This window comes from Hippopotamus amphibius, chromosome 16 (genome assembly GCF_030028045.1).
Source record: "Hippopotamus amphibius kiboko isolate mHipAmp2 chromosome 16, mHipAmp2.hap2, whole genome shotgun sequence".
NCBI classification, from domain to species: Eukaryota; Metazoa; Chordata; class Mammalia; order Artiodactyla; family Hippopotamidae; genus Hippopotamus; species Hippopotamus amphibius.
This window is the reverse complement of record NC_080201.1, coordinates 18,587,976-18,613,322: the sequence shown is the minus strand read 5'-3', so window position 1 is coordinate 18,613,322 and position 25,347 is coordinate 18,587,976. Positions and strand designations below refer to the sequence as shown.

At 50.9% G+C, this 25,347-nt stretch overlaps 3 protein-coding genes across 4 annotated transcripts; 2 read left to right on the top strand and 1 right to left on the bottom strand.

The window, feature by feature from the left end:
• Positions 1-101: 101 nt before the first annotated feature.
• On the top strand, positions 102-13,474 carry TSNAXIP1 (translin associated factor X interacting protein 1). The gene is made up of 15 exons (XM_057713549.1): positions 102-313; positions 3,496-3,598; positions 7,588-7,700; positions 7,830-7,956; positions 9,117-9,210; positions 9,784-9,980; positions 10,399-10,534; positions 10,946-11,115; positions 11,187-11,552; positions 11,714-11,839; positions 11,990-12,142; positions 12,242-12,351; positions 12,562-12,688; positions 12,783-12,889; positions 13,101-13,474. Exons 1-15 carry the CDS (start codon positions 267-269, stop codon positions 13,339-13,341), a joined length of 2,217 nt encoding a protein of 738 aa, XP_057569532.1. The 5' UTR covers positions 102-266; the 3' UTR covers positions 13,342-13,474.
• Positions 13,475-13,496: 22 nt separating this feature from the next.
• CENPT (centromere protein T) lies at positions 13,497-19,573 on the bottom strand. Of its 2 annotated transcripts, none has more exons than XM_057713547.1 (14): positions 19,529-19,573; positions 19,202-19,441; positions 18,030-18,138; positions 17,803-17,890; positions 17,595-17,694; positions 17,337-17,473; positions 17,188-17,224; positions 16,836-16,984; positions 15,975-16,175; positions 15,020-15,340; positions 14,677-14,767; positions 13,986-14,162; positions 13,801-13,905; positions 13,497-13,719 (listed from the first exon to the last, which is right to left on the bottom strand). In XM_057713547.1, exons 2-14 carry the CDS (start codon positions 19,312-19,314, stop codon positions 13,596-13,598), a joined length of 1,752 nt encoding a protein of 583 aa, XP_057569530.1. In that variant the 5' UTR covers positions 19,315-19,441; positions 19,529-19,573; the 3' UTR covers positions 13,497-13,595. The 2 variants fall into 2 exon arrangements, with proteins under 2 accessions (XP_057569530.1, XP_057569531.1); XM_057713548.1 differs by having other exon boundaries at positions 18,030-18,120.
• A 3,511-nt stretch (positions 19,574-23,084) lies between these two features.
• THAP11 (THAP domain containing 11) lies at positions 23,085-25,193 on the top strand. Its single transcript, XM_057713668.1, has one exon. It carries the CDS (start codon positions 23,566-23,568, stop codon positions 24,484-24,486), a length of 921 nt encoding a protein of 306 aa, XP_057569651.1. The 5' UTR covers positions 23,085-23,565; the 3' UTR covers positions 24,487-25,193.
• The last annotated feature ends 154 nt before the right edge of the window (positions 25,194-25,347 follow it).

The following is a 25,347-nucleotide window of genomic DNA, read 5'->3' as shown; positions in this document are numbered from 1 at the left end:
CTCTGTTTATACCCCTGCCTCATTTCTGGTCGCTAGGGTCATATCCGCTGCAGTGACTGGCTCTGAGTAGCCCCTACTCCCAGTCCGAATCCAGCTTTGTTAGTTGGCCTTCCCCCCAGCCCGCGGGCGCGGGGCTTGGGGGCGTGACACAATCCTGACCCCGCCCCCGCCGCTGGGCTGCTGGGACCTGGTCGCCATGGCGACGGACTGTACACTACCACAGCTTCCCAGGCCGCGGGTGCTGGCTACCCGGCTGCCCTAGGGTCATGGACTCCCTGAAGCCGCAGTGCCCCAGCTTCGCAACCACGTCGAGGTAGGCGCTGGCCGGGCTGAGGGCGGAGAGGAGGGCTTGAGTACTTCCAGAAAGAGAAATGGTACCTGATTCGGACCTCTGCACCTCCTGCCTCTGTCCATTGCTCTGGAGCTTCAGCCCTACAGGATCAGTGGTGCAGAAAGAGTTAGAATCTCAGATGACTTGTCAGCCTAAGGAGGTCGTTAACATTCTAGCAAAAGGGCAGGCGCACTTTATCATTAGTAACAGCCAGCTTTTTCATATTGAGAGTGTATTATGTGCCAAGTGGTTTATACACCATACTTAAAACACTCACAACAACTCTACGAGGTAATAATATCACCATTTTACAAATAAAGAAATAGAAGCTTGAAGAGATCATGTGTTTTACACATGTTTATAAGTGATGGAGCTAGTATTTGAACTCGGTCATGTGAGACTCCTGAACCTGAGCTGTTAGCCACAAGGATAAACAAACAGCCTCTTCATCCACTGGCTTATGACAAAGAAGCATCTCTAAGCAGCCCAAGAACATCCCATGGCCTCAAGGTAGCTCCTGCCTGTATTCTGGGGTGCAGCATCTGGACACTGCAAATATGATAACAAACTCCATTAGCCAGGCAAGCCACAGAGTATATCTATTAAAACAAAAATTTTGGCTAAATACCTTTCTAGCTCTGAGAGCTAAGAGAAGGCTCTTAAGTTTTGGACCTCTGTTTCCATATCTCAAACATGGGAATGACAGAGCCCACCTCGCACTGCTGGGAAAATTTAGTCAGCATATATGAAGCTCTCATGACAGCTCTTGCACTTAATAGGCATTCAGTAAGTGTTTAATGAATGTACTTTCTCGCTTCCACTTATTCCTAATGCAAAAAACCTGATCTCACCTAAACTCTAATCCCACAGGGCCAGCTGCCTTTACAGAGAAAGCCTAGAAAAGTCAGGAAATTAAATGCTAATTTGATTATTTTATCCAGAGCTGAAATGAGTCTACAAATATCTGAAAACAGGCCTGAGAAAGAGTGTTGTTACGCAACACAGGAATGATTTGGGAAACTGCAGTCATGTTTGAAAGGGATATGGAACAGACTCAAAAAGAGAATCCCCATGTGTTTTAAGAAGGAAGCAAAATGTAATTGCTGACGCTGAATTTGGTAGCAGTACAAAACACCATTCTTGCCTATATTGTTCATTCACCAGTATTTAGTAGTGTATAGTATATTGGGCCAAGTTCACTGCTTCCTTTAGAGAAATAGTGTGGGTATCCTCTTCCAGCTCGCCTTAGAGTAGGGCCAGGATGATGAAGGATAGGCCAGACCTTAGCACTATACTTATGTCAGCAGAACCCTCTAAAAGGGACCTTTGAGGGAATTCCCTGGTGGTCAAGTGGTTAAGACTCTGTGCTCTCATTGCCTGGGTTCAATCCCTGGTTAGGGAACTAAGATCCCACAAGCCGCACAGTGTGGCCAAAAAAATAAATAAAAGGGAACTTTGAATTGTGCATTTTCTCCTCCCCATTGGCTTTCTCCTTTCAGCCCCACATCCCTGGCACAGTAGATTTGTGGATGGAACTCAGTTGCTTGACTTCACTCAATACCAGGACATGGCCCTGTCAAACTCACTGCCTGCCACTAGTTAAATAACTGAGTTTTCTCCACCTTTGAAGTAGAAATATAGATATATATTTCCCATTTCTCTCTGAGAATTGGTGTAAAATATTTATTATAATACTAAAGAAGCATCCTAAGCTTTTTAGATAAGCATGTAGACTCTACCAGTTGTTTTTAAAATTATCATTTGTGAATCTGTTTTTGACTACTGTCTCCCTTGACATTCAAAACTAACATTACCTACTGAGATTTTCCACCTGGCAACTTCTCAGGATTTGTAGAGTTCCCCATAGTTTTCTTGCTTACCTTGCCCCATGTAGTTCCAGAAGGAACAAGAACAGAGTTCAGAAAATTGACTGATCTTGACAGGAAGGTATGATTTAACCCAGTGAGCAGATAGGTTGATCTGCTGCATCCTATCTCAAACCCATGTACATCTGAGCAAAAGCCCTTCCTTTTCTACACCGGCTGCTTATTCGACATGGTTTGCTCACACTTGTTCAATTTAGAGACAACAGAGGATTGGAGTTTGGGGGGGGAGGGGTCACTGCTCCATGAAGTAAGACTGAGGAACCCTGCAGGACAAGGTTTCCCAACTGGATTCACATCACTGCTCTCAACTTCCCTGGAGTTTGGGTGATCCTCGTCTCACCTTTATGGACAAAGACACTGAGGTTCAAGAGGTTAAACAGCATGGCCAAGTCACCAGCTAGCAAGGGGAATGAAGACGCGAGTCTGTCCGGCAGCATAAATCACCCCCACCCACCCCCACCATGGATTACTGGGGTCACTTCTTCCTTTTGTTCCACCTGGGTCTGACTGCCCACAGGCAGCTCTCCCTCTGGACCCCCAAATGCTTTCCTAGCTTGAGCAACGATGGCTCTCCCAAGAGGCCTAGGAGTTAAAGACCGTATGATCCACTTTTCTCCCATCCTGCTGCCATAATTAACATCTCTGTAGCTCCTTGCAGTTTACAGGTTATTTTTGCATATCTCTTTTACTCATATTTAAACTTCACAACAACATTGGGAGATAGAAAATGCAAGAATTGTCTCCATCTCCTTATGAGGAAGCTGGGCTGAGAGAAGTTAAAGGACTTGCCCAAGGGGGTCCCTATTGGGAACACAGATGACAGCCTCTGGGCCCTATTAGCCAGTAAGTAGGGGCTCGAGACTCCCACCCTGGCTCTTGGCCCCCAGACCCTGTACTTCTTGTCCTATAGCACCTGTATCTGGTATCATACCCCCAGAATGTGCTGGTCACATTCATGGAACTGTCATCACAGCCACAGCTGAGCACTGAAGGGAAGTATAGGCCCACAGAGTTCTCTGGGTTGAGCATGTCCTGCCACTGCAGGAGTTGGTAAGACTCTAGTAATGAGGAGAAGGTTTCTGGGAATGTGCGAAAATAGTTTGGGCCCTAAACCATTTGCTTGTTGGCAGCACCCCTGGGAATCTGGAGGCAGCACTGGGAAGACCCAGAACCTGGCTCTGAGGGGAAAGGAGGCCATATCTTGTGGCTCTGGGAAGAGTGGAAGTGCACTCCCCACTCAAGCCTCTGTCACTCACCACTTCCTTCTTCTCTGTGCAGAGCACACCTGCGGCCTTTAGGAGTGACCATAGATGATTCCTTCCTCACAGAAACCAAGAATCCCCAGAAACGCAAGCTTTCTCAGAAACAGAAGATGCTGATGGTTAGTGGCAATGTCCTGTTGTAGCCCCAAATTTTGATCCCCAGATCCTTTCTGCCTCCCTCTCTGCAACCCAAAAGCACCACCACCTGAAACATGCCCCACCAAGTGGTTTCTCCCCAGTCAGGGGAGTGTGGCTCTGAGGCCAGGCCCACCAGGCTCTGGGGTGGGAGCGTGCACAGTTGCTGCACCTCACCTGAAAAGCCTTCCCAGACCTCCCCAAGCAGAGAGGCACTCAGATCCTGCCCACAGACAACCTTCCCCTGCAACTCAGCATGCTGGAGTGGACCTCATTTTCTCATCCAGCCTGCCATGTGCCAGGCATTGTGCTAGGTGCTGGGATGGTCCCACCGGATCTGTAGAGGTCCTTCAGGGCTATGACTGTATCTTTTTGTCTTTACAGCCATAGTGCCTGATGTGGTACTTGAGATATGTGCACCATAATTGCTGTGAGTAGGTGTGTGAAGGTAGTTGTAGAGAATGTTCCTCCATTGTGCTGTTGGCTCTGCATTGGAAGTCGAGAGTCTTTACCAGCCTTTACTTTACCAGGTTCTCCCTCCATTCCTATTCTTTAAAGTTTTTATATCAAAATGAATGCTGGGGAATTCCCTGGCTGTCCAGTGGTTAGGACTCCACACTTCCACTGCAGAGGGTGCAGTGCAGGTTCCATCCCTAGTCAGGGGACTGAGATCCTGCCTGCCACATGGCATGGCCAAAAAAAAAAAAGGAAGAATATTCTTTCCTCAAATTAAAAAAAAAAAGCTCTATTATTAAGACTTTGGGGCTTTTGTTTATATGAGCATAAGATTGTTATTACTTTTTAATCAGCAAATAGCCATTGTCCAAATCTTACAGGTGAAAAAACACATTTGAGCAAACTTATAACTCCAGCTCACAGTGGACAACTGTGGGCTGTGGTGGTTTTCCTTGTGCAAGTGTGTCTTGTGTGGAGGATTTGGGGACACATGAGCTGTACACTTTGTGAGGCCAGGAACCTCAAACATGGGGACCCTGACATCAGGGAGGGAAAGGGGTAGTGTGGACTCTAAGCAGAGACCAAGTGTAGCCACGGTCCCGCAAGATCCGATTACTTGAGGCGCCCACTCCCCGTCCCCCTCAGCTGCCACCTACTCAGTGGACTTGAGGTCAGGCTCTTACACTCCCTTTCTTCTGCGTGGCGGCAGTGACACCGTTCTCAACCACCAGGGGACGTTGTTCCTTCCTGCCGTCCCCCGACCCCCGGGGCCGCCCTTCCCATTTTAACCTGCAGGGGGAAGCAGAGAGCACAGAGCTCCTGGGAACACCGCCTTCCAGCCACCTGCTTGCGGAGGCCTTACTAGCTAACAGCCAGCACAGGAAAGCAGCGTTCATCCAGGAATCAAAATAGGGTGACTTTTCCTCTTGACAGAAACAGCAGACAGAACACGAAGACTGGCCTTTTTTATTTTTAAGTCTCCCAAAATAAGCTAAATTAAGCCTTTTATCTATGACTAAACTGGTTTTGTCTGCTCAGGAAAATTTCAAGACTAGTCTCCCTTTGTTTTTGTTCTTGTTGGTTTTTTTTGTTTGTTTTTAATTGAAGTATGGTTAATTTACAATGTTTTGTTAGTTTCAAGTGTACAGAAAAGTGACTGTTATACATATATAATATATTTTATTATATATATAGTGTGTATATATATATATTCTTTTTCATGTTCTTTTCCATTATAGGTTATTACAAAATATTGAGTATAATTCCCTGTGCTATACAGATCCTTGTTGTTTAGCAGTTTTATATATTGTAGTGTGTATATGTTAATCCCAAACTCTTAATCTATCTCCCTCACACCCACCCCACTATCCCCTTTGGTAACCGTAAGTTTGTTATCTATGTCTTTGAATCTATTTATGTTTTGTAAATAAGCTCATTTGTATCATTTTTTTTTAGATTTCACATATAAGTGATATTATATATTTGTCTTTCTCTAACTTGCTTCATTAATATGATAATCCCTAGGTCCATCCATGTTGCTGCAAACGGCATCATTTCATTCTCTTTTATGGCTGAGTAGTATTCCATTGTATATATGTACTACATCTTATGTAGCTATTCATCTGTTGATCAGCACTTAGGTTGCTTCCATGTCTTGGCTATTGCTGCTGTGAACATTGGGGTGCATGTATCTTTTCAAATTACAGTTTTCTCTGGTTATATGCCCAGGAGCAGGATCATATGGTAAATTGATTTTTAGTTTTTTAAAGTTCTCCATAGTGGCTGCACCAATTTACATTCCCACCAACAGTGTAGGAGGGTTCCTTTTCTCCACACCCTCTCCAGCATTTATTATTCGTAGACTTTTTAATGATGGCCATTCTGACTGATGTGAGGTGATACTTCATTGTAGTTCTGATTTGCATTTCTCTAATAATTAGCAATATTGAGCATCTTTTCATGTGCATATTGGTCATCAGTGTTAATATTGAATTCAACAATTCAATGTTCTTTTAAATTTCAAAGTAATTTATGTGCATTGTAGAAAATTTTGAAAAATACACGATTATAGACACATAAGCACCAATGGGCCTATCATTAAAGAATGATTGCTGACAACCTTTTGGATTATTTCCTCCATCTCTTCTGGTTTTTCATCTTACCTGGTGGTGCTTATTCCCTAATGTCAGGCTTTATTTAACCTTTAGAGCTATAGCCAATGTTAAGCCTCTTTGTAAACATTTCATGGCTGCATAACAATCTATTTTTAGACACAGGAGTTTTCTGATTTTTTCATAGTCATAAGTAAGGCATTGAGGACCACCCTCATGCATAAAGCTGCCGCTTCATCTCTGTCTCCTCTGCACTGGCCAGCCCAGACCTCAGCCTGAGCCAGCCTGCCCTCCTTGGGCATTGGCCTCTGTTCATAGCTCTTTGAAACTCCTGCTGTTTCCCTGAGGTATTGGTGTTACCCAGGCAGTCTTTGTGCACTGCCCCACCTCCCCTAACACATAAATCTGTTCCAGAGTGACCTCAGCTCTCCCATGAAGTCATTCAAGCTTTATTCCTCCTCTAAGATGAACAGCCTCCCCTGGTAGCCTCCAGTCAGGGCCCGCACCCTCCTGTGACCTGCATCAGCTTCAGTTACTATCTGCTTATCAGTTCACTTGTTGTCCCACTTCCATCATACCCCCAGCTTCCTTCATGTCCCAAAACCCAGCAGGGGCTGGCATGTACAGTGGACCCAGAAATATTTGATGAACAAATCAGTGACTCAATGGATGAACTCTAGAAGTAGGCTTCACTGGGTCAGAGGGTCATTTTTTTTCTCTCATGTTTTCAGTATTTCATGAAAAGTTTTAAAAAATAAGCTCATAAATACTACTACCTCCTACCCTCACTCAAGGTTCAAAATGAGATTCCACTGCTTCAAGGACCTACCATCTTCCCCTCCCCTTGCCCTTCCCCAGGGGGTAGAGCCAGTCTCCTCCCAGGGTCCACAGCTCACCCTGCTGCATCTCTGCAGTCCTGTCAGTCCAGGCTTGAGGCTGGGCCTGCCCTCCCCTGTCTCTCTTTAGCTGGACTGTGTTGTGGGGGCAAGAGATGGTCCCGATCAGTACTCATATCTGTTTTCATAGCACAGGTATTCAAAACTCACTGACAAACCTACAGAAGAGAAGAGCTCACCTTTACTGAGCTCCTAGAAGGTGCCTGAGTCTGTGTAAACCACCCTCTATTCTTTCTCACTGCATCCTCACATCAATATAATGTAATGGGGAGTACAACCATTCCCATTTTACAGGTGCAGAGACTGAGGCTCAGACTGTGGTCACATAGCCAATAAGGGAGATCTAGGGTTTAATCTAATCCCTCTCTAACTCTAAGGACCACAGTCTTAATTATGAACCATATTAAGAGATGTTGGGGGGAAAAATACCCGGGAGTGGAAGAACCTGGAGAGGAACATCAGGAAGGGGAGCATTATTGTCTTGGTAAGCCCATCTGTCCCTTCTTATAGTCCTGTCCGTTCTCCATCGGTGGCCACCTGTCCCCATGGCCCACGTACATCAGTGACCAGACCATTCTGCATAATCGAAAGCCCTGTTCAGTTGACTACCGGAAGCGAGCAGGGTAAGCCAGGGTCAGCCTGATGGTGGATGGACCGGGCCCAGAAACAGTGCAGGGGTGCTGCTGCCCCAGACCCAGGGCACAAGGGCCTGAGGGGGTGTCCATCACATCTCAGTCCCCCACTCCCTGCAGTAGCCGGCAGCAGCAGCCCCTGGGCACTACCAAGCCAAAGTACCTGGAGCAGCTAGAGAACTATGTACACAAGGAGCTCCTCCTGCTGGACCTGGGCACGGATTCTGCCCAGGAGCTAAGGCTGCAGGTCAGAGCCACAGAATAACTGGGGGGAGGGCAGGGACAGGGCTGAGAAGAAACCTTACTCACCAGGACTAGGTACTTCAGACATTCAGGAGAAACCAGGCTTTCCCAGCTCTTTTGGGTTCCCCTTCCTGGGAAGAGAAACATGTTCTATGACAAAACCAGTGAGCAGACAAGTCCACTAGTATGGAACCAAAACTCTCCTGAGGCTGGGTTTCTTTACCTGAGTTAGGTGGCCTGGATGCTGGCTCCAGTCTCTTCTGTGATGCCCAACACCCGCCTTGGGTCATTGGATGTCAGTGAATAGAGCCTGAATCCTGGCAGTTGGGCAAGCAGGGGTCATACAATGTTCACCAGCCCAGTGACAACAGCCCCAAGCTTAAGGACCTTAGCCAGACACAGAGAGAAATCTAGATGTAACCTAGATTCTGATGCATATTAGGGAAGGAATCACAAAATCCCTGCTCAAATGGAAATGATGATGGGGAATCCCTCACATCTGACTTAGTCACTGACAGAAGCATTTGCTGAGCACTGTCTATGTGCCAGGCTCTGGGACCTCAGATATGGTCTCACAAGCTAAAGGAGCTTCACCAACAAGGAAGCAGAAACTCAGAGAAGCCATATGGCTATGTAGTAGTGGAGCTAGGATTCAAACTCTGCGCTGGTTCAGGAGCCTGTGCTCATTCCAGTACACAATGTTGCCTCCAAAATCTTCCTGTGTGTCCAAATGGGACAGGAAACCACACCTCTATTTGGAGGCTGGAATGCAAGGCTAGAGCCTTCGATCTTCTCCTGTCCCCACAGGGCTGTAAGATGGGGAGGGGTGCTGGTAAGAGGCCAACTGAAGCACAGTGCATGGAGGAGGCTGGCTGCCTGGAGAGCCAGAGAGGGGGCTCAGGTACAGAGGGGGAGGTCCTGACCCAGGTTGTCTGCCAGGTCTCAGAGAGAACCAGGAGAGGTCTCCAGAGAGCAGCTGAGAGGAATGGAGCTGCCCCTCAGCTCCCTGACTGTGAGACCCTGGTGATGACTGTGGCATTTATTTGAATGAGTCACCTGGCAGCTTCATGCTAGAACACTTCTAAGCCAAGCAAAGAAAAACTCAGGTCCCACTGAGGGTGGCAGCTATAGGCCAGGAGGTGACAGTTTCCCTTTTCTTGGCAGCCTTACAGAGAGATCTTTGAATTCTTTATAGAGGACTTCAAAACATACAAGCCATTGCTATCCTCCATCAAGAATGCATATGAGGTGATGCTGGGTAAGACTGCAGCCTCCCTGCCTGGGCCCAACCTGGAAGAGGCCGAAATAATCCTACTCTGACCTTCTGGGCTCTGCAGCAGGGCTGGGGCGGCTACAAACTGGCCTTTAAGATCACCAAGCCCCCCTCAGCCTCTTTGCTTACACTGTCATGTGATAGGGCACCCCAGAGCAACTGACTACCTCCTATTCTTGGGAAGCATGGTGGGGCAGTATCTTTTCTATTTCTCTAGGAAATAGAGCACCTTTTCTATTGAAAGTGAAGCCCAGAAGGGAGTGTGCGCCTCTGGGAAGTGAGGGGCTTCCCTCACCAGGCTCAGGTCTGGGCATGGTGCAGCTGCAGGACTAAAGGCCGTATGGGGAAAGGGCATAGGTGAGACACTGGTCCTCATCTGGACTCTGCCCCTGGTTTAAAAGCAAGTGCAGGAAGGCCTTAAGCAGGAGCTATGCTTTGAACGGCATATAGACTCCTCGGGTTTGCAAGGGACATAATCACTCACTGTGACCTCAGGATCAGTGTCTCCTGGCTGTCTGTGCTCCATGGCCCCAAAGGGACTCTCCTATCCCTGCTTAGCCCACCAGAGGGAGAAGATTCGGGCTCTAGAGCCCCTGAAGGCCAAGCTTGTCACTGTGAATGAGGACTGCAATGAGAGGATCCTGGCCATGAGAGCTGAGGAGAAACATGAAATCTCCATGCTGAAGAAAGAGAAGATGAATTTGCTAAAACTCATTGACAAGAAGAATGAGGAGAAGATCTCATTGCAGAGTGAGGTGAAAGGGAGTAATGTGGTGACCAACTCCCTGAATTCCTGCCACCCCCACCCCAAGGGTGACCTTGAGACCTTCAGCCCTGGGGTGACCCCCTAGGTCTCTCCACCTTTCTGCCTAGAATGACATAAAGCCACCATCTCCCCCCAAACCCCTTCTCCACATGCCACCCTCCTCCTCGGATCAGCACTGGTGTGACCCCAGATGCCAGCAGAGTCCCGCTCCTTGGCTGACAGACTTTCTCCACGGGAGGAAGCTGCAGCCCTTTGCTGGATTATCAGGGATGACCAGTCTCTTCCTTCTACCTTTCTTGTTCCCAGGTTCTGGTGGGGCCATCCAGCACCTATCCATGCCCCGTGGTGATTAGCTGCATACAGGGGTCCAGAGACAGCCCCCCACCACATAGCCATCTTCCAAACAGGTGACCAAACTGAGGAAGAACTTGGCTGAGGAGTATCTGCGCTACCTCAGCGAGCGAGATGCCCGTAAGGTCCTTATCGCAGACCTGAATGAGCTACGGTACCAGCGGGAAGACATGTCACTAGCCCAGTCCCCAGGTAAGCCAGAGGTGGGTTCCTCTCCCCTGGAGAGGTGCTGGAGAGGAGTCTGGCTCTCACTACTCCCATTCATTCAACTCTCCTAATATCTGCTCTTTCATGATGGGAGGTGTTCCTGCTGCCAACTGGGTCTGGGTCTTCTGAGCTGGCCTGGGAATCAGACTTAAGTAGGAAACAATCGCTGGCAGCTGAGGCAGCCTAGACTTCCTAAGGGCAGGACAGGCCTAGTACTCCATGTCCTGGGCTTCTCCATTTATGCTCAAAGCCCTATGCTGGTAACACTGTGGAAAGACTCATGGGTTCCCGAGCTGGGAGAGCAGGAAGACCTGGGACGTGCCCCGAGGGACATAACTCTGCCCTGGGCTACAGGCCCCAGAGGCAGGGCGACATGAGCTGGTGGGCCCCCGGCAGGTGTCTGGGGGGAAGACCCTGTCAAGTTAACAGTGGCTCTGAAGATGGCCCGGCAAGACCTGACCCGCACACAGATGGAACTCAACACCATGAAGGCCAACTTTGGAGACGTGGTGCCCAGAAGGGACTTTGAAATGCAGGAGAAGACCCTCAAGGATCTGCAGGAGCAGGTGCTGGTGGGCAGGCAGGGTAGGGCAGGGCCATGCAGTTGGGGAGCAAGGACCAATCACCCTGCCCACAGCTGGACAGCCTGCGAGATGACTATGAAGAGGTCCGCAAGGAGCACGAGATGCTGCTGCAGCTGCACATGAGCACGCTGAAGGAGCGGGACCAGTTCTACTCTGAGCTGCAGGAGATCCAACGCACCTCCACACCACGGCCTGACTGGTCCAGGTGTGAAGGTAATGCTGGCCAGGGGAGCCCTAGGGACTATCAAGTGCGCGGTCTGGACTCCAGCTCCCTCTCCCCACCTGCAGATGTGGTGGCTGGAGGAAGAGATCGCTGGCAAAAGCTGGCCGAGGGCAAGAACAGCGACCAGCTGGTGGACGTGCTCCTGGAGGAGATTGGCGAGGGGCTGCTCCGGGAGAAAGACTTCTTCCCTGGTCTGGTAGGCGAGTCCCTGGGCTCAGGAGGCTTAAGGCCAGTTAGAATGGCCAGGCCTTGCTGCTGAGAAGACTTGAGGTTCTGGGGGAGCTCCCTGGGGCTCTGCCCTGCTTGTTCGTGGGGCTACAGATGCGCGCAGAGACAAGCTGACATGGTTCCTTCCAGGGCTATGGGGAATCCATCCCCCCTTTCCTTCGGTTTGATGGCGTTGTGGAGAACAAGAAGCCAACCAAGAAGGATGTGGTAAACCTCCTCAAGGATGCCTGGAAAGAACGTATCGCTGAGGAGCAGGTCAGATCTCTCCAGCCATCTTGGCCTGGTGTGGCCACCTGAGTCCTCTGGGGGTGGGGTGGGGTTGTCCCTTGAGGTGCTAGGGAACAGGGAGGAGGGCCAACTGACTGTGGGGCAGGCTGACCAAGCAGTCTTCCCCCTACCCTGCAGAAAGAGAAGTTCCCAGATTTCTTCTTCAATTTCCTGGAGCATCGCTTTGGGCCTGGTGATGCCATGGCCTGGGCTTACACCATTTTTGAATACATCAAGCTCTTCCACTCCAATGAGGTCATGAGTCAGTTCTATGCAGTCTTGATGGGAAAGGTAAGCTTGGCCTGGCCCTCCACCACCTGTCCCCGGCACAGGCCGGCTCTGTCCCCACCCGTCTAGGAAACAGCAAGACAGTCAATGCTCCCCCAACAGAGGAAAGAGAGTGTGTACATCAAGCAGAAGGAGACAATAGCACAGCTGCTGAAGGGGATGACAAATGCTGACAGTCAGAACGAGGGGCTACTAACCATGGAGCAGTTAAGGTGAAAGACCAGATGGGCCACCCCAAACTTCAGCCCAACATGACCTCTGGCCAGGCTCCCAGCTGTGCAGGCGGAAGGGGAGCCTGGTGGGAAAGGCCAGAGCCTCATTGCATGCTGCCCTTTTGAGCACTAGCGGGGCTGGCAGAGGGGTGCAGGGAGATGGGTAGGCAGGCCTTAGCCAGGCTCATCAGCCCTCGTGTATCCCTACAGCACTGTCCTCAAGAGCACCTTCCCCTTCAAGAAGGACGAGAGAATTCAGGAGTTGATGGAGGCAGGGGGCTGGCATCCCAGCAGCAGCAGTGCAGACTTGCTCAACTACCGTGTATTGTTTATGGAGGTGAGTTGGGGCCCAGGAACTTGCCCAGCCCTGCCCTAGCCTCTGCTGGACCCTAGCCCGTGTACCCCCACCCTGCCTTGTGGCCCCTTTCCAGGACGAGGAGGGCCAGAGCTTGCCCTTTGTGCAAAAGCTGTGGGAACAGTACATGGATGAAAAGGATGAATACTTACAGGAGTTAAAACAGGAGCTGGGCCTGGAACTGTGAGTGACCCTGGGGACCTCAGGCTTACTTAGTCATAGGCAAGTCCTGCAGGGTGGGCCACAGAGTAGCACCTCAAGCCACTGGATCTCCCTATGCACTGAGTTTGCTGCTGGGCAGTATATACTGCTCAAGCCTGGGAGAAGGCATCTTGGGGTCTGGGGTATAGAGAGGAGGGTTAAGGTCTATCTCTCTCTTTCCTTGTGGGGGCAGCCACGATGAGGTGACCCTACCCAAGGTACGTGAGGCCTTGATGAACATTGATCCCAGCCTGGACAAGCAGACCCTAAAAAGCTATTTGAGCCAGGCCTTCCAGTTCCCCATGACAGAACTGCCAGAGGAGGGTGAGGAAAAGGAAGCGGGCATTGTGATACAGCTCCAGACTGCACTGGAACAGCTTCAGATGAGTGACGTTAGGCGAATGGGGCCTCGAGACCAAGAACCTGCAAGCTAAGGTTGCTGTGCTGCTAACCTCTGACTGCTGCTATAAAATTGTTTGTCTGAACCCACACTATTCTCTAGGTTGTGCTGGGGAGTCAAGGGAAGGGGGATTGGTCCCTGCCTGGCTGGTCCCAGGACATGTACCAAAACACGGCATATTCTGTTTGTGACACTTTATTGATGCTGGGGGGTAGGGAGGAAACCTAGAAGTGTATGTGGGGCCAAGGGCCCCCAGGTGAGGACAGGGCAGGTGTTGAGGCCTGGCCACTACTGGGCAGGGAAGACAGTGTTGCCACTGAATGCACAAGGGATAAGCAGCTGTCGGTACTCCAGGGGCAGGTGCCGCTCCACAAGCACGTGCAGGGAGACTTGGTCAGTGACCAGGCCCTGCCTGCAGCCGAGGAGGATAGAGAATGAGAGAATCAGCGCCAGCACTCCCACACCCAGCACCTCCCTGCTTCTGTCCACTTACCTTCGCATCAGCAGCTCCAGGTCCTCTGGCCTCACAGTCTTGCGGCCAGCATGAGCAGCAAATACCTCCAGGTCGTCACAAAGATGCTGGAAATACTTATCCAGGCTGCCGAGAAGGGTAGGGTAGAACAGACTGTTCATGATCTGAGAATGGTCCTCTCCCCACCCCAAGTGTCAAGGACTCACCACTTCTCCACCATCTCCAAGGCCTTCTTCTCCATGGGCATCTTAGCGTAGAAGCTAAAGAGTTTCGCATAATGGTTCAGTCCCGTCTTGTAGGGATCTTGACGGGGTCTGGAGCCAGGGATTCGGGGCTTGGGAGGAAGCCTGGCTGATAGAGGCTCCGGAGGCTCTGAAGGTAACCTGGGGGCAGGGAGTGAACAGAGTTAAACTGCTGCCTAGAGAGGCCGCTAATCGAAGGTAAGTCTTGCTGGCTCCTGCCAAGACTGGGGCCCTTGTGCTTCTTAGCCAGCCTGGTCTTTCCTGAGGGCCCTGATCCTCCACAATCTGGACACAATATCCCAGTCAAGCCTCATCATACAAACCAGTACTTGCTCAGGCCCATGATCCTCAGGCTTTGGCACAGACATTCCCCTGACTCAGCCCATTGCTGCCTGCTAATCCTCCTCCAGGAAGCCTTCTCTGACTACATACTAACCTAGGCACCTCCCCCTGCCCACCCTTTTCTAAGCGGCTGCAAGCCCGCACCAGGATGACAAACGTGCTGAGTGAGCCCCATCCAGCCCACCTCAGGGTGCTCTGCTGGGTAATCATCTGTATACCTAAAGGAAGAGTGATAACCCTGTGGTGTCCAATGCCAACCTCAACGTCTGCCCCTTCCAAAAGGCCCACGTGGAATAGGGTCATAGGATCTTACACGGCAGTGGTAGGTGGTGGAGCTGGCTCAAGAAACTGAAGTCGCCTGGCCCGAAGGAACTCTGGGGTGCTAGAGGCCAACTCTGGATTTGCTGCAGAGGAAGGGCAGGGTTATAGGGGGCTCAGGCCTGACCATCTCACCCAAACCTGAAGGCCCACAGCCTCCTTATCCTGTTCCTCGAGGGCTCCATCTAGCTCCAGCCAAGCAAGGGGCCCTTGAGAGTTTCCCTGGCCCAACACTAGCTGTGCCCAGAAACACAAACCAGGTAAGCCCCTCCTCCAAGGCCAGGGACACAGCTGTCACTTACCCACCCACCCACTGATCCCTGCATTGGGCCCCTTACCTGTTCTACCAGAGGTGTTTTCATCCCCTGAAGATCCTTGTGGCTCCTTGGCCTCAATAGCCCCCCAGGATCCCTCTGCTTCTGTCACCTCTGTGTGTCCTTCAGGCTCTTCTGCTCTGGCAGATTCTTGTGCTTCTACTGCCTTCTCCACTTCCCTCAAGCTTTCTTCCATTCTTTCCTCTGCCTCCTCACCTACTCCATTCTGTAAGGGCTCTACTCCATCTTCTCCAGAGACACTGCTGCTGGTGTTTGGAAAACCCATAGCATGGGCATCAACCCCGTCCACCTTTCCTGCCAGAAGCTGGGCTGGTTTCCCAGGACCTAACTCAAAGGGAGAGAATACAGGCTGGAGAAGCAGTAGGCCAGGGTTGTAGCTCTGAGAAGGGTAAAGATGGAGTAATAAAACCCAGCCTAGGACTTCCCTGGTGGTTAAGAATCCACCTGCCAATGCAGGGGACACGGGCTCAAGCCCTGGTCCGGGAAGATCCCACATGCCGCGGTGCAACTAAGCCCGTGTGCCACAACTACTGAGCCCACGTGCCACAACTACTGAGCCCACGTGCCACAACAATTGAAGCCCGCACACCTAGAGCCACCGCAATGAGAAGCCCACGCACCACAATGAAGAGTAGCCCCTGCTGCCGCAACTAGAGAAAGCCTGTGTGCGGCAATGAAGACCCAACACAGCCTATAAATAATAAATTTATTAATTAAAAAACAAAACAAAACCCAGCCTAGCCCATCAAGGCGGGAAGAGGGCCCGAGGCAGCCCCAGGGTGCTGGTTTGGAATCTCCTGGCCCAACACTGATTCTGCTCTTGGATGGAGGGATCAACAGTCCTCCAAAGGGACTTGGGAGTGAAGGGGCACACATATGACCTGAGAAGGAAAAACCACCAATGCCAATTCTTGCTCAAGCTAGGCTTGGCTCCAGGTCATGTGCCTCACATACTCACTGTTGTTCTGCAGACCAGGCCCACTGCTCCACGTCCTGCGACTGGCAGCCCTCTCCAAGTCTTTAGCTCCGGAGTAAGAGGGACAAGGCAGGGAGTGGTGCACACTGGGGGAATGGCCAACCAAGGGCTGGGAGAAGGGCTGGGTGTCCTCCAACACTGCGTCCATTGGCAGAGGAGCAACGGGGGTTCTGAGGCTCTCACCTGGAAATCAAGGGCCAGTTGGCACTCAGTGTTTTGCAAGCCCACCTGCTGCCCAGTCACCAGGGCCTGGGTACTGGACCCATGAGCCTGCCCAAGTGGCCCTCAGAAAGGGAAGACTAAGCCTACTCTAAGCCTAATCTCCCTTCCACAGCTCTCCCTGCTTACCTTTCCTGTTCTTTAGTCTGGCATTCCCAGGCTCCCTAGCTTGCCCCACCCAGTCTGCTCACCCATGCCTCCATTCTCCACTTCTCATTCGGGTCCCTCTGCTTGAAACCCTTCTCTTATCCTGCTGAATTTAACTTGTCTTCTGGAATCAGGCTCCCAAGTCAGCTCTGACTGATCAGCTGATCCTGAAACCTAGCCCCTTTCAACCTCCCAATAAGCTTCAGCCACCATCTCACACCCCTTTCCTACCCTCAGTCCTGTGGCTCTTCAAAGACATGGGGTGCTGGAAGATACTGACGGACTAAGACTGGGCCCCCACAAGACAAGAGGCAACTTGAGGAAAGAAAGCACAAAGTTCTCACAGACCTACTGGCCAGACTTGATCACTGTTCTTGACCCAAAGGAGAGGAGAAACCGTGGACTCAGCAGCACCTCCCATCAATCATGGGGAGAAAGCTTTTCCCACAGTCCAGAAGAGGGAAATCTCAACCTTACCTGGAGGAACCAAAGCCAGGGAAGTATCTCGCAGATCCTGCAAAAATGTACCCACATCTACAGCTCGGTGGGTAGGAGGTCTGCGGGCCAAACCAGGCCTCTTCACTGATTGTGGCTGGTGAGGTGTGGCAAAGGTCAAGTTGAGGGAGCTGATGGGAGAGACGGCACAAAGGAAAGTCAGGTACCTGAGGCCCAATCCCCCTCCCCCACCCCAGGAGTCCCCCAGCTCTCTCATCTCTTAGAACACAGCCACCATGCTATGAGTACGAAGCAGTATGGCCAGATTCCATTCTAGTCAGCACCTCCTTCCCCAAGCCTCTCCTCCACCAACTCCCAGAACAGGCAACAGCACCTGGTGAGGGAAGAGGCATCAGCATTCCCATGAGGCTCTGCAAAAGGATATAAAAAGAAACCGTCATAAGTTACCCATACCTCTCTCAGGCCTCCTCAGTCTCTCCGGAGGACAGAGAGGGTGGCCACAGGTGTTGTCCAGGACCTCACCTTGGGAAAGAGGCAGTCCCAAGTCCATTCCTTGCTGAAACACTGACAACCTCAGCCTCTGCTTCCTTCTTCTAGCAGCCAGCAGACCTGGAGCCAGGGTTGTGTGGGGCTCAAGTTCAGGAAGTTGCAGCTCCAGACTACAAGGATGGAGCTTTTCTCAGACAGGCCAAGACACCCAATTCTGGCTCTTGGGGCCCCCAAGAGGCTCCCTGACCAGTGATGCTCAACAGCCTAGCCCAAGGAGGGAATTTACTGCACCTGCCCCGACTGCTTTCCCGTCTGGAGGGCTGGACCACCTGTGGTGCCAGCACTGGCTTCACCACTGACGCTTCTGGCATTACAATGGAAGATTCCGGGGCTGTAGAAATAGCAAGGAGAGGGTGGAGTTGGCAGGGCAGGCTGCCCTAAATAAAGGGATACCATGGGGCTTGTGCTTGATTCTTACTGCAGGCCAGTGCTCACTCACCAGTTAGTAAGATGTTCCTCAGCAGAGTCCGGGGTGTCTGTTCCTCCAGGTGTCCACTGGCTTGAACATAGGCCAATCTGTCAACAGACTTTGGGTAAAGGCACCAAGCAGTCAGTTTGTTCCTTTGTCTTGAGAGTCCCTCAAGGTGGGCTCCAGAGCAGAGCTATAACTGAAGAGCCCCCTGAAGGAAACCAGAGCCATTAGTGGCCAATGAGTAAGACACTTACCCTGGCTCGTTGAGAACGACGCCTGGCAGTCATCTTTGTTTGGCTCCTCAGCCTCCTAGAGGAAGGTTTTTCAAGCAGGGCTCCCTGGGCACTGCGTAAAGACCAGCAACTGTGAGAATTATGTAGGGAGGGTGAACTAGAGACGTCTTCATCAGGGATCTTGGCTGAAGTCCCTTACCCTCAGAGACAGGGACCAGAAACCACTTGCCCCTCCCACAGCCCTATTCCCAGTTCTATGTCAACAGGGTTCTGGATGAAAGGGAGTCTGAGGGGTATGGGAAGAGAGAAGGACTACGATGACCCAGCCAGAGAGAAGGGCTGAGGAAAGCTTCACAGAGGTGACTGTGGCAGAAGTAGGGGTTAACCACACAGATAAGAGGAACAACTGGAAAAGAATCCATTGTAGACACTAAAACAATCCAAAGATATTTCAATATTTTTAAACATTTTAAATACCAGTCAAGGTCTGACAGCAACCTCCACGGAGTCACTCTAGCCCTACTCTCTCCAATCCAATCCATCCTCAGATTCCAGAACCACATAAATGTTCCTCTGGCACAACTCCTACCTCATCACTCATAGGTCTAATACCTATAAATGAATGGCTCCCCATTTGTCTATAAAGGAACTGCACTACCCCAGACAGTCAGCAGATGCCATCTTCCACACCCTCTGCACCATGAGCTCACTACAACCCTCAACTACTGACAATCCCACCACATCAGGCCAAATTTCCTGCTCCCTAGCAAAGCATCTTTCCAGCTCCTGCCTCCAGACTGCTACCCAGGGTGTGTTCTCCAACTCCTTTCCCATCTTTCAGCCCGGAACCCCCTGGGAGGCAGTTCAGGGCAGATTACTGGACATACTCTGGAAAAACTGGCCTAGAGAACAGAGCAGAAGTCCAGATTCTGAGCACCTATCCTTCGCTTCCAGAAGCGTACCCCCAAAGACGCCTGCATAGTTGAGCTCTGAGGTTCCGAGCGACCTGGAGTCTCAGGGGTGGGGTCACAAACAACTGACGCAAGCCCAACGAGGAGAAAGGGGCCTGTTCTCAGAGCCCTGGACTCTGCTCCTCTCCGAGACTCAGTTTCCCACTCCAAACAGGGTTAGCTGTGGACCCCATCGCCCAGTCCCTCTCGTTCCTCTTATGCTGGGGCTGCGCCCTCACATACCCAGTCCGAGAACTCCGGGGTCGCCGTGGGGTGCGCGGATCCGCTGTATCCAGCACGCGCCGTAGCAGCGTGCGCGTCGTAGGCTCGCTGTCGGGGCTGTAGCTGTCCGCCATGGCCTCAGCTGCCCTCCCTCCCTGCCGCTTCAGTAGGCCCGGCTGCCGCCTTCCCGCCGCCGCTTTTAAGCCAAATCTCGCGATGTTGCCGAATTTATGTCAACTCTCGCGAGGCTGCCGCACAGCCCTACGGGAATTGCAGTTCTAGTCCTGCCGCCGGCTTCCCCCGGTGTGTACAGAGGTGGTTGCAAACTGGTTTTGCAAGCATCCTTACCTCGAGCCTGGGCAAATATGTGCAACCGGTCGAAGCCTCAGGTTTCTCACCTGTAAGATGAAGGTGATAACCATCTAATAAGGGAGTGTGTGTGTGTGTGTGTGTGTGTGTGTGTGTGTGTGATGATTCAATTAGATGTTTAACTCAGGATCTGACACATAATAATAAGCCAGGCCATCAATAAATAGCAGTCGCTATTTGTTAGAATGTCTCTCATTCTCATCTCCCTCTCTGAAGATGAGGAGAGATACACTTGGGCCAGGAAAAAAAATAACTTTTCTATATATGATCTGGTCATATTTGCATCTACAAAGACCAACGTGTCTGTAGGATCTGTATACATCACAAGAGATCAGTTTGCAGGCTCGTGGGCTGTTCATGATCCAGCAGAGATGTTGCAATCTCCAAACGTAAGCAATTTTGAGATGAATTCCGGCTCTCAAAAGTTCTGTTAACGCTGGAGACTCTATTACCGTATTTTCACTAATTGACAGCCCCCATCCCCCTTTCTTAAATTTTAATGGGCACTAGACTAGAACTTCTGAGTTCTGAGTTTCCTGTGGCGTTCTCCTTCATGCTCCTAAATTGGGTGTAAAGTATCAGATACTGGAAACAGGCATGGGCATATTTGTGCTTGTGTTAAAAAACAGAGCAAGGGGCTTCCCTGGTGGCATAGCAGTTGAGAATCAGGCTGCCAATGTAGGGGACATGGGTTTGAGCACTGGACCAGGAAGATCCCACATGCCATAGAGCAACTAAGCCCGTGCACCACAACTACTGAGCCTGTGCTCTAGAGCCTGTGAGCCCAACTACTGAGCCCACATGCTGTAACTATTGAAGCCCATGAGCCTAGAGCCTGTGCTCCACAAGAGAAGCCACCGCACTGAGAAGCCCGCGCACCCCAACAAAGGGTAGCCCCTGCTCACCACAACTAGAAAAAGCCTGTGCGCGGCAACGAAGACCCAACACAGCCATAAATAAATAAATAATAAAATAAATATTTTTAAAAAAATAGAGCAAAGAAACAATGAGATTCTTGTTTCTCAAAATAAGAGAAATGCATAGGAAAAATCATATCAATATTCCCTGTCATTTAGATCTGACCTTTGTGTTACCTGACTTAATTTGCTAGCCCTTTGCAGGCACTTTTCTGCGATCACTATCAACCACCTAAGTGCAGTATTTATTTATTATTTGTAAAGACTTGAACCGGATAATATGGAAAAAAACATCAAAACCTTTTCAAAACAATTTGAGAATGAGCTTACTTTTGCAAAGTATTATTTGTATTTGCATAAATTGTCTTTACTGTGTTTACATGATTGATTGAACTTTATATTTACTACTTGTCAAAAAAAAAAAAAAAACACACACTGGGGGAATTTCCTGGTTGACCAGTGGTTAGGACTCTGTGCTCTCACTGCTGAGGGCCTGGGTTCAATCGCTGGTCCAAGAACTAAAATTCCACAAGCCGCACAGCACAGCCAAAAAACACACCAAAAATCCCCCAAAATTAACAAACAAAAAAACTGGGTTCATGGGGCCAGACCATGTGAGGTATCACAGGTTTTAGAAAGAAGTTTGGACAATATTCTAAATGCAACAGGCCACTGGAGGGATTTAAGCAGAGGTATCACATAATTATATTTTCTTTGGCAACCATGTGAAGAACAGATTGTAAGGGAGGCAAGATTGGAAGCAGGGAGATATGTGACAAAGGTTTTTGCCTTTCTCCAGAGGTGACAAGATAGAAGTGGGCAGGGCGGTGGGGGTGGGGAGAAAGCCATGTGTTACATTCCAGATATTTTTTTGAGTGTAGAAGACTAAGTGTAGATTAGAGGTGATTTTATGTACTGGAAGGTAGAGTTTTATAGGGCATAATCTTCAATGTTCTGTACATAAAGAAATGACATCAATTTGACTTCTCACCAACATTTTTTGAGTACGGTAGGTCTTGAGACTGGTAGGAGGAGAACAATATCAGTAACTGTATGACAATGAAAATATATAATAACAGATGCAATGATTTTTGCTGAATCTTATCTCTAATGTACACATTTTATAAACATGTAAACATATAACAAAGTTGTGTATTCATGTTTTTAAACTTGTATAAATGATTCACCCAAATGAATGCACATCTTTCATCATGGGCTACACAGACTAAAGAATGCATTTCTGCATTTGACGGGGTTCAAGCGGTTTGAGGGTGACCTCAGTTTGCATTGGTCAGGAGGAATGGTTCTGTGAAATCCACACAAATAACCAAAGATCACATAGATTGTAAAGAGAAAAGCTATGGTGATGTTTGGGTGTTGGGACCAGAAAAATAGTTATTTTTCCCCCATTGTCCTGTATGTTTCTAGAAGATTTCAAGTATGGATCTGTTTTGCAGTAAAGAATAACAAACTGGGGGGGAAAATGTGACAGTTAACTTGGAGCGCTATTATTTTCTTTTGCAAACTTTTTAAGGGTCTGATCTATTCTGTTTTTATATGAAACAATTAGAAATAATACATACTAGGCTTCGAATTCATACACGTGGTCTGTAATCAGAAGAGAAAAAAATGAGGAGGGAGAGTCAGGAGAAAGGATGAAGAACGGCAAGAAGTGGGAGAAACGGGGAATTCGGCAAAGGAGGGCTAGCTTACAGGTAATTCTCATGGATGAGTACCTGGCCTCCTCCCTGGTTTTCCAGTCTCTCGCGCCCCTTAGAACCCTTTCCCCAGGGACGTCGAGGGAGTGGGCAAGCAACTGGTTACAATACAAATCCTGCCCATCCTCTCGTTTAACCCCCCTGCAACAGTTCCCAGTCACCGGCAGAATAAAATCACAAATCTTTTAACTTGGCCCAGTTTGGTATCTTTCGGAGCTTCTGCTATTCTGGCTACCCTTGAGGCTCCGTAAGGGTGGAGCCTAGCTCCTTCCTTCCCTCAGGTCCTTATAGGCTGGTTCCCTGGGCAAGAACCGGCTACTCTTCCCTACCCAAGCTTTTCGTGGATTTTTTTCTTCCTGGGCCTCCGCCTCCCACTTTTCCCTCTATCTTGTTCACTTTTTTGGAGCGTTTATTTCTGTAATTAGACATCCATTAGCGTGCATTCACATCTATTATCCAAAAGTCCGACCCCATCCCTGTATAGTCAGGCCTGGTCGGTCTGGCTCTTGCAGGGTTCCAACTCCCTGCACTATGCTCACAGTAGGAGCCCAGTGATGACTATGTTTAGGTCAATAAGTGAGTCAGGGAGAGCGGCGTCTGAGTCGCGGGAGAGTCTCCAACGAAGACAAATGGGCTCCTGAGGTCCTTTGGGGCGCCAAGCCTTAGGTCTTTCCTCCCCTCCCCCAAAGGAATGCATGGACTCAGACGCTCAGGGTTGGGGGACCGCTTCCGCCGTACAGCACAACTTCGTTCAAAGCCTGGTCAGCTCGGAATCCGACCTTTCCCTTAGGCGGCGCTCCGGGCTGCAGCCGCCAACTTTAGCGCAAGGCATTTCGGGATTTGTAGTTTCCGTGGGCACATGCCCAGGGCGCTTGCGCACTGGAGAGGCGCGGGCTGCTCCACCCCCATCAGGATTCCAGGTCTTTGCGAAGGGCGCTCCAAGCGACAGCGTTCCAACCGAATACACCCCTCTAGTCGGCCGAGGGTAGGCCGTGTAGGGGATGACTCCGCTCTACGTGGGCTGTCGCGGTGCTTTGGAAAGCGGCCGGAATAAGCACGCCCTCCTCCGGAAGTGAGCGGCTTCTGCCGCGGTGCATTGTGGGGGGCGTAGTCCTCCTTCCCAGGCGGTCCTTCGCGGCGTCCCCGGGGCCCACTCCGGAGCGCAGGCGGGCGGCTGGGCGGCTGGCGCGGCGCGGGCCGGCGGGAGGCGTATTCTGGGCGCGGGGCGCCGGGCCAGGCCGGCCGTGCCGGGCGGCAGTAGTGGGAGGCCGCCTAAGGCCTCGCGCGGCGCCGCCCGTCGAGGGGCGGGCGGCGGCAGACAGACCGGGCCGTCGAAAGGCTCAGAAGGCCGGTGGGCCGGGCCGGGCCGCGCGGCGCAGCCATGCCTGGCTTTACGTGCTGCGTGCCGGGCTGCTACAACAACTCGCACCGGGACAAGGCGTTGCACTTCTACACGTTTCCCAAGGACGCTGAGCTGCGGCGCCTCTGGCTCAAGAATGTGTCCCGTGCCGGCGTCAGTGGGTGCTTCTCCACCTTCCAGCCCACCACGGGCCACCGTCTTTGCAGCGTTCACTTCCAGGGCGGCCGCAAAACCTACACAGTGCGGGTCCCCACCATCTTTCCGCTGCGCGGCGTCAACGAACGCAAAGTAGCACGCAGACCCGCTGGGGCCGCAGCCGCCCGCCGCAGGCAGCAGCAGCAGCAGCAACAACAACAACAGCAGCAACAGCAGCAGCAGCAGCAGCAGCAGCAGCCGTCGCCGTCCGCCTCCACTGCCCAGACCGCCCAGCTTCAGCCGAACCTGGTATCTGCCTCTGCGGCTGTGCTCCTTACCCTTCAGGCAGCTGTAGACAGCAGCCAGGCTCCGGGATCCGTGCCGCCGGCGCCCACCACTCCCACGGGAGAAGACGTGAAGCCCATCGACCTGACCGTGCAAGTGGAGTTTGCGGCCGCAGAGGGCGCAGCCGCCGCAGCAGCTGCGTCGGAGCTGGAGGCTGCCACAGCCGGGCTGGAGGCCGCCGAGTGCCCCATGGGCCCCCAGTTGGTGGTGGTGGGGGAAGAGGGCTTCCCCGATACTGGCTCCGACCACTCGTACTCGTTGTCGTCAGGCACCACGGAGGAGGAGCTTTTGCGTAAGCTGAATGAGCAGCGGGACATCCTGGCGCTGATGGAGGTGAAGATGAAGGAGATGAAGGGCAGCATCCGTCACCTGCGTCTCACTGAGGCTAAGCTCCGGGAAGAACTCCGCGAGAAGGATCGGCTGCTGGCCATGGCTGTCATCCGCAAGAAGCACGGAATGTGAACGCGTCCCCTTTTGGCCTTCGGGACTCCCAGACCCCTGCCAGCTTAGAGGGAACTGAGGCCGCCGCTGTTGAACTCCCACATACTCCTGGGGCCCTGGTTGACAGTACTGAGGCTTAGAGCAGCTGGACTCTTGCTGGTGACCAAGCACCCTCTCTTGTTTCCTCCTGAAGCAAGGCCCAGACTCTGCACTGGTGATACCAGCAATTACGACTTTGTCTACCCCTTCCCACCTTCACTCCCCAACCCCAAGTTTATGTTGCAGGTTCTGATTAAGCAGAGGCTTCAGAACCATTGAACTTGAAACTTATTCCCTAGGGATGCAGGCGGGATGCCCAAGGACTATGGCTTTGGGAAGACACCACCTTGAGTTTGGCTGGCAATCAGAGACAACTCTTCTGTGTGTAGTGATAAGAGATTCAAGTAACATCAGTTCTACTTTTTGTGCTTTTCCTTCCCAGGTGCAGCCTGTGATTCTGATGGGGAATGGCAGATCTGTGCCTCTGCCTCCTAGGACCTCTCTCCCAGGAGACCATCGACAAGGGGATCTAGGTGACCTGTTGATGGAGATCCAGCTTGCCATGGACTTAGGTTTATCCTGTTATGTTTGCTACTGGTTACAAATTCTATTTTCTGTACAATTAGTCAGACTAAAGTTTTCACTGTGTTTGTTTGGCAAAACGAATTAAACAGAAAGTAAGGTTTTTATTGGGGTTTCGCCATTTTATTTTTATAAGGACTCAGCTAAGGGTCCCTGAAACATGGGGAAATGGACTTTCTGATAGGCCTCCACGTTCTCCGCCTTAGTTCTCAAGGACCAGGCTGACCCTGAGAGTAGACATGCTTCATTGACCAGGTTTCT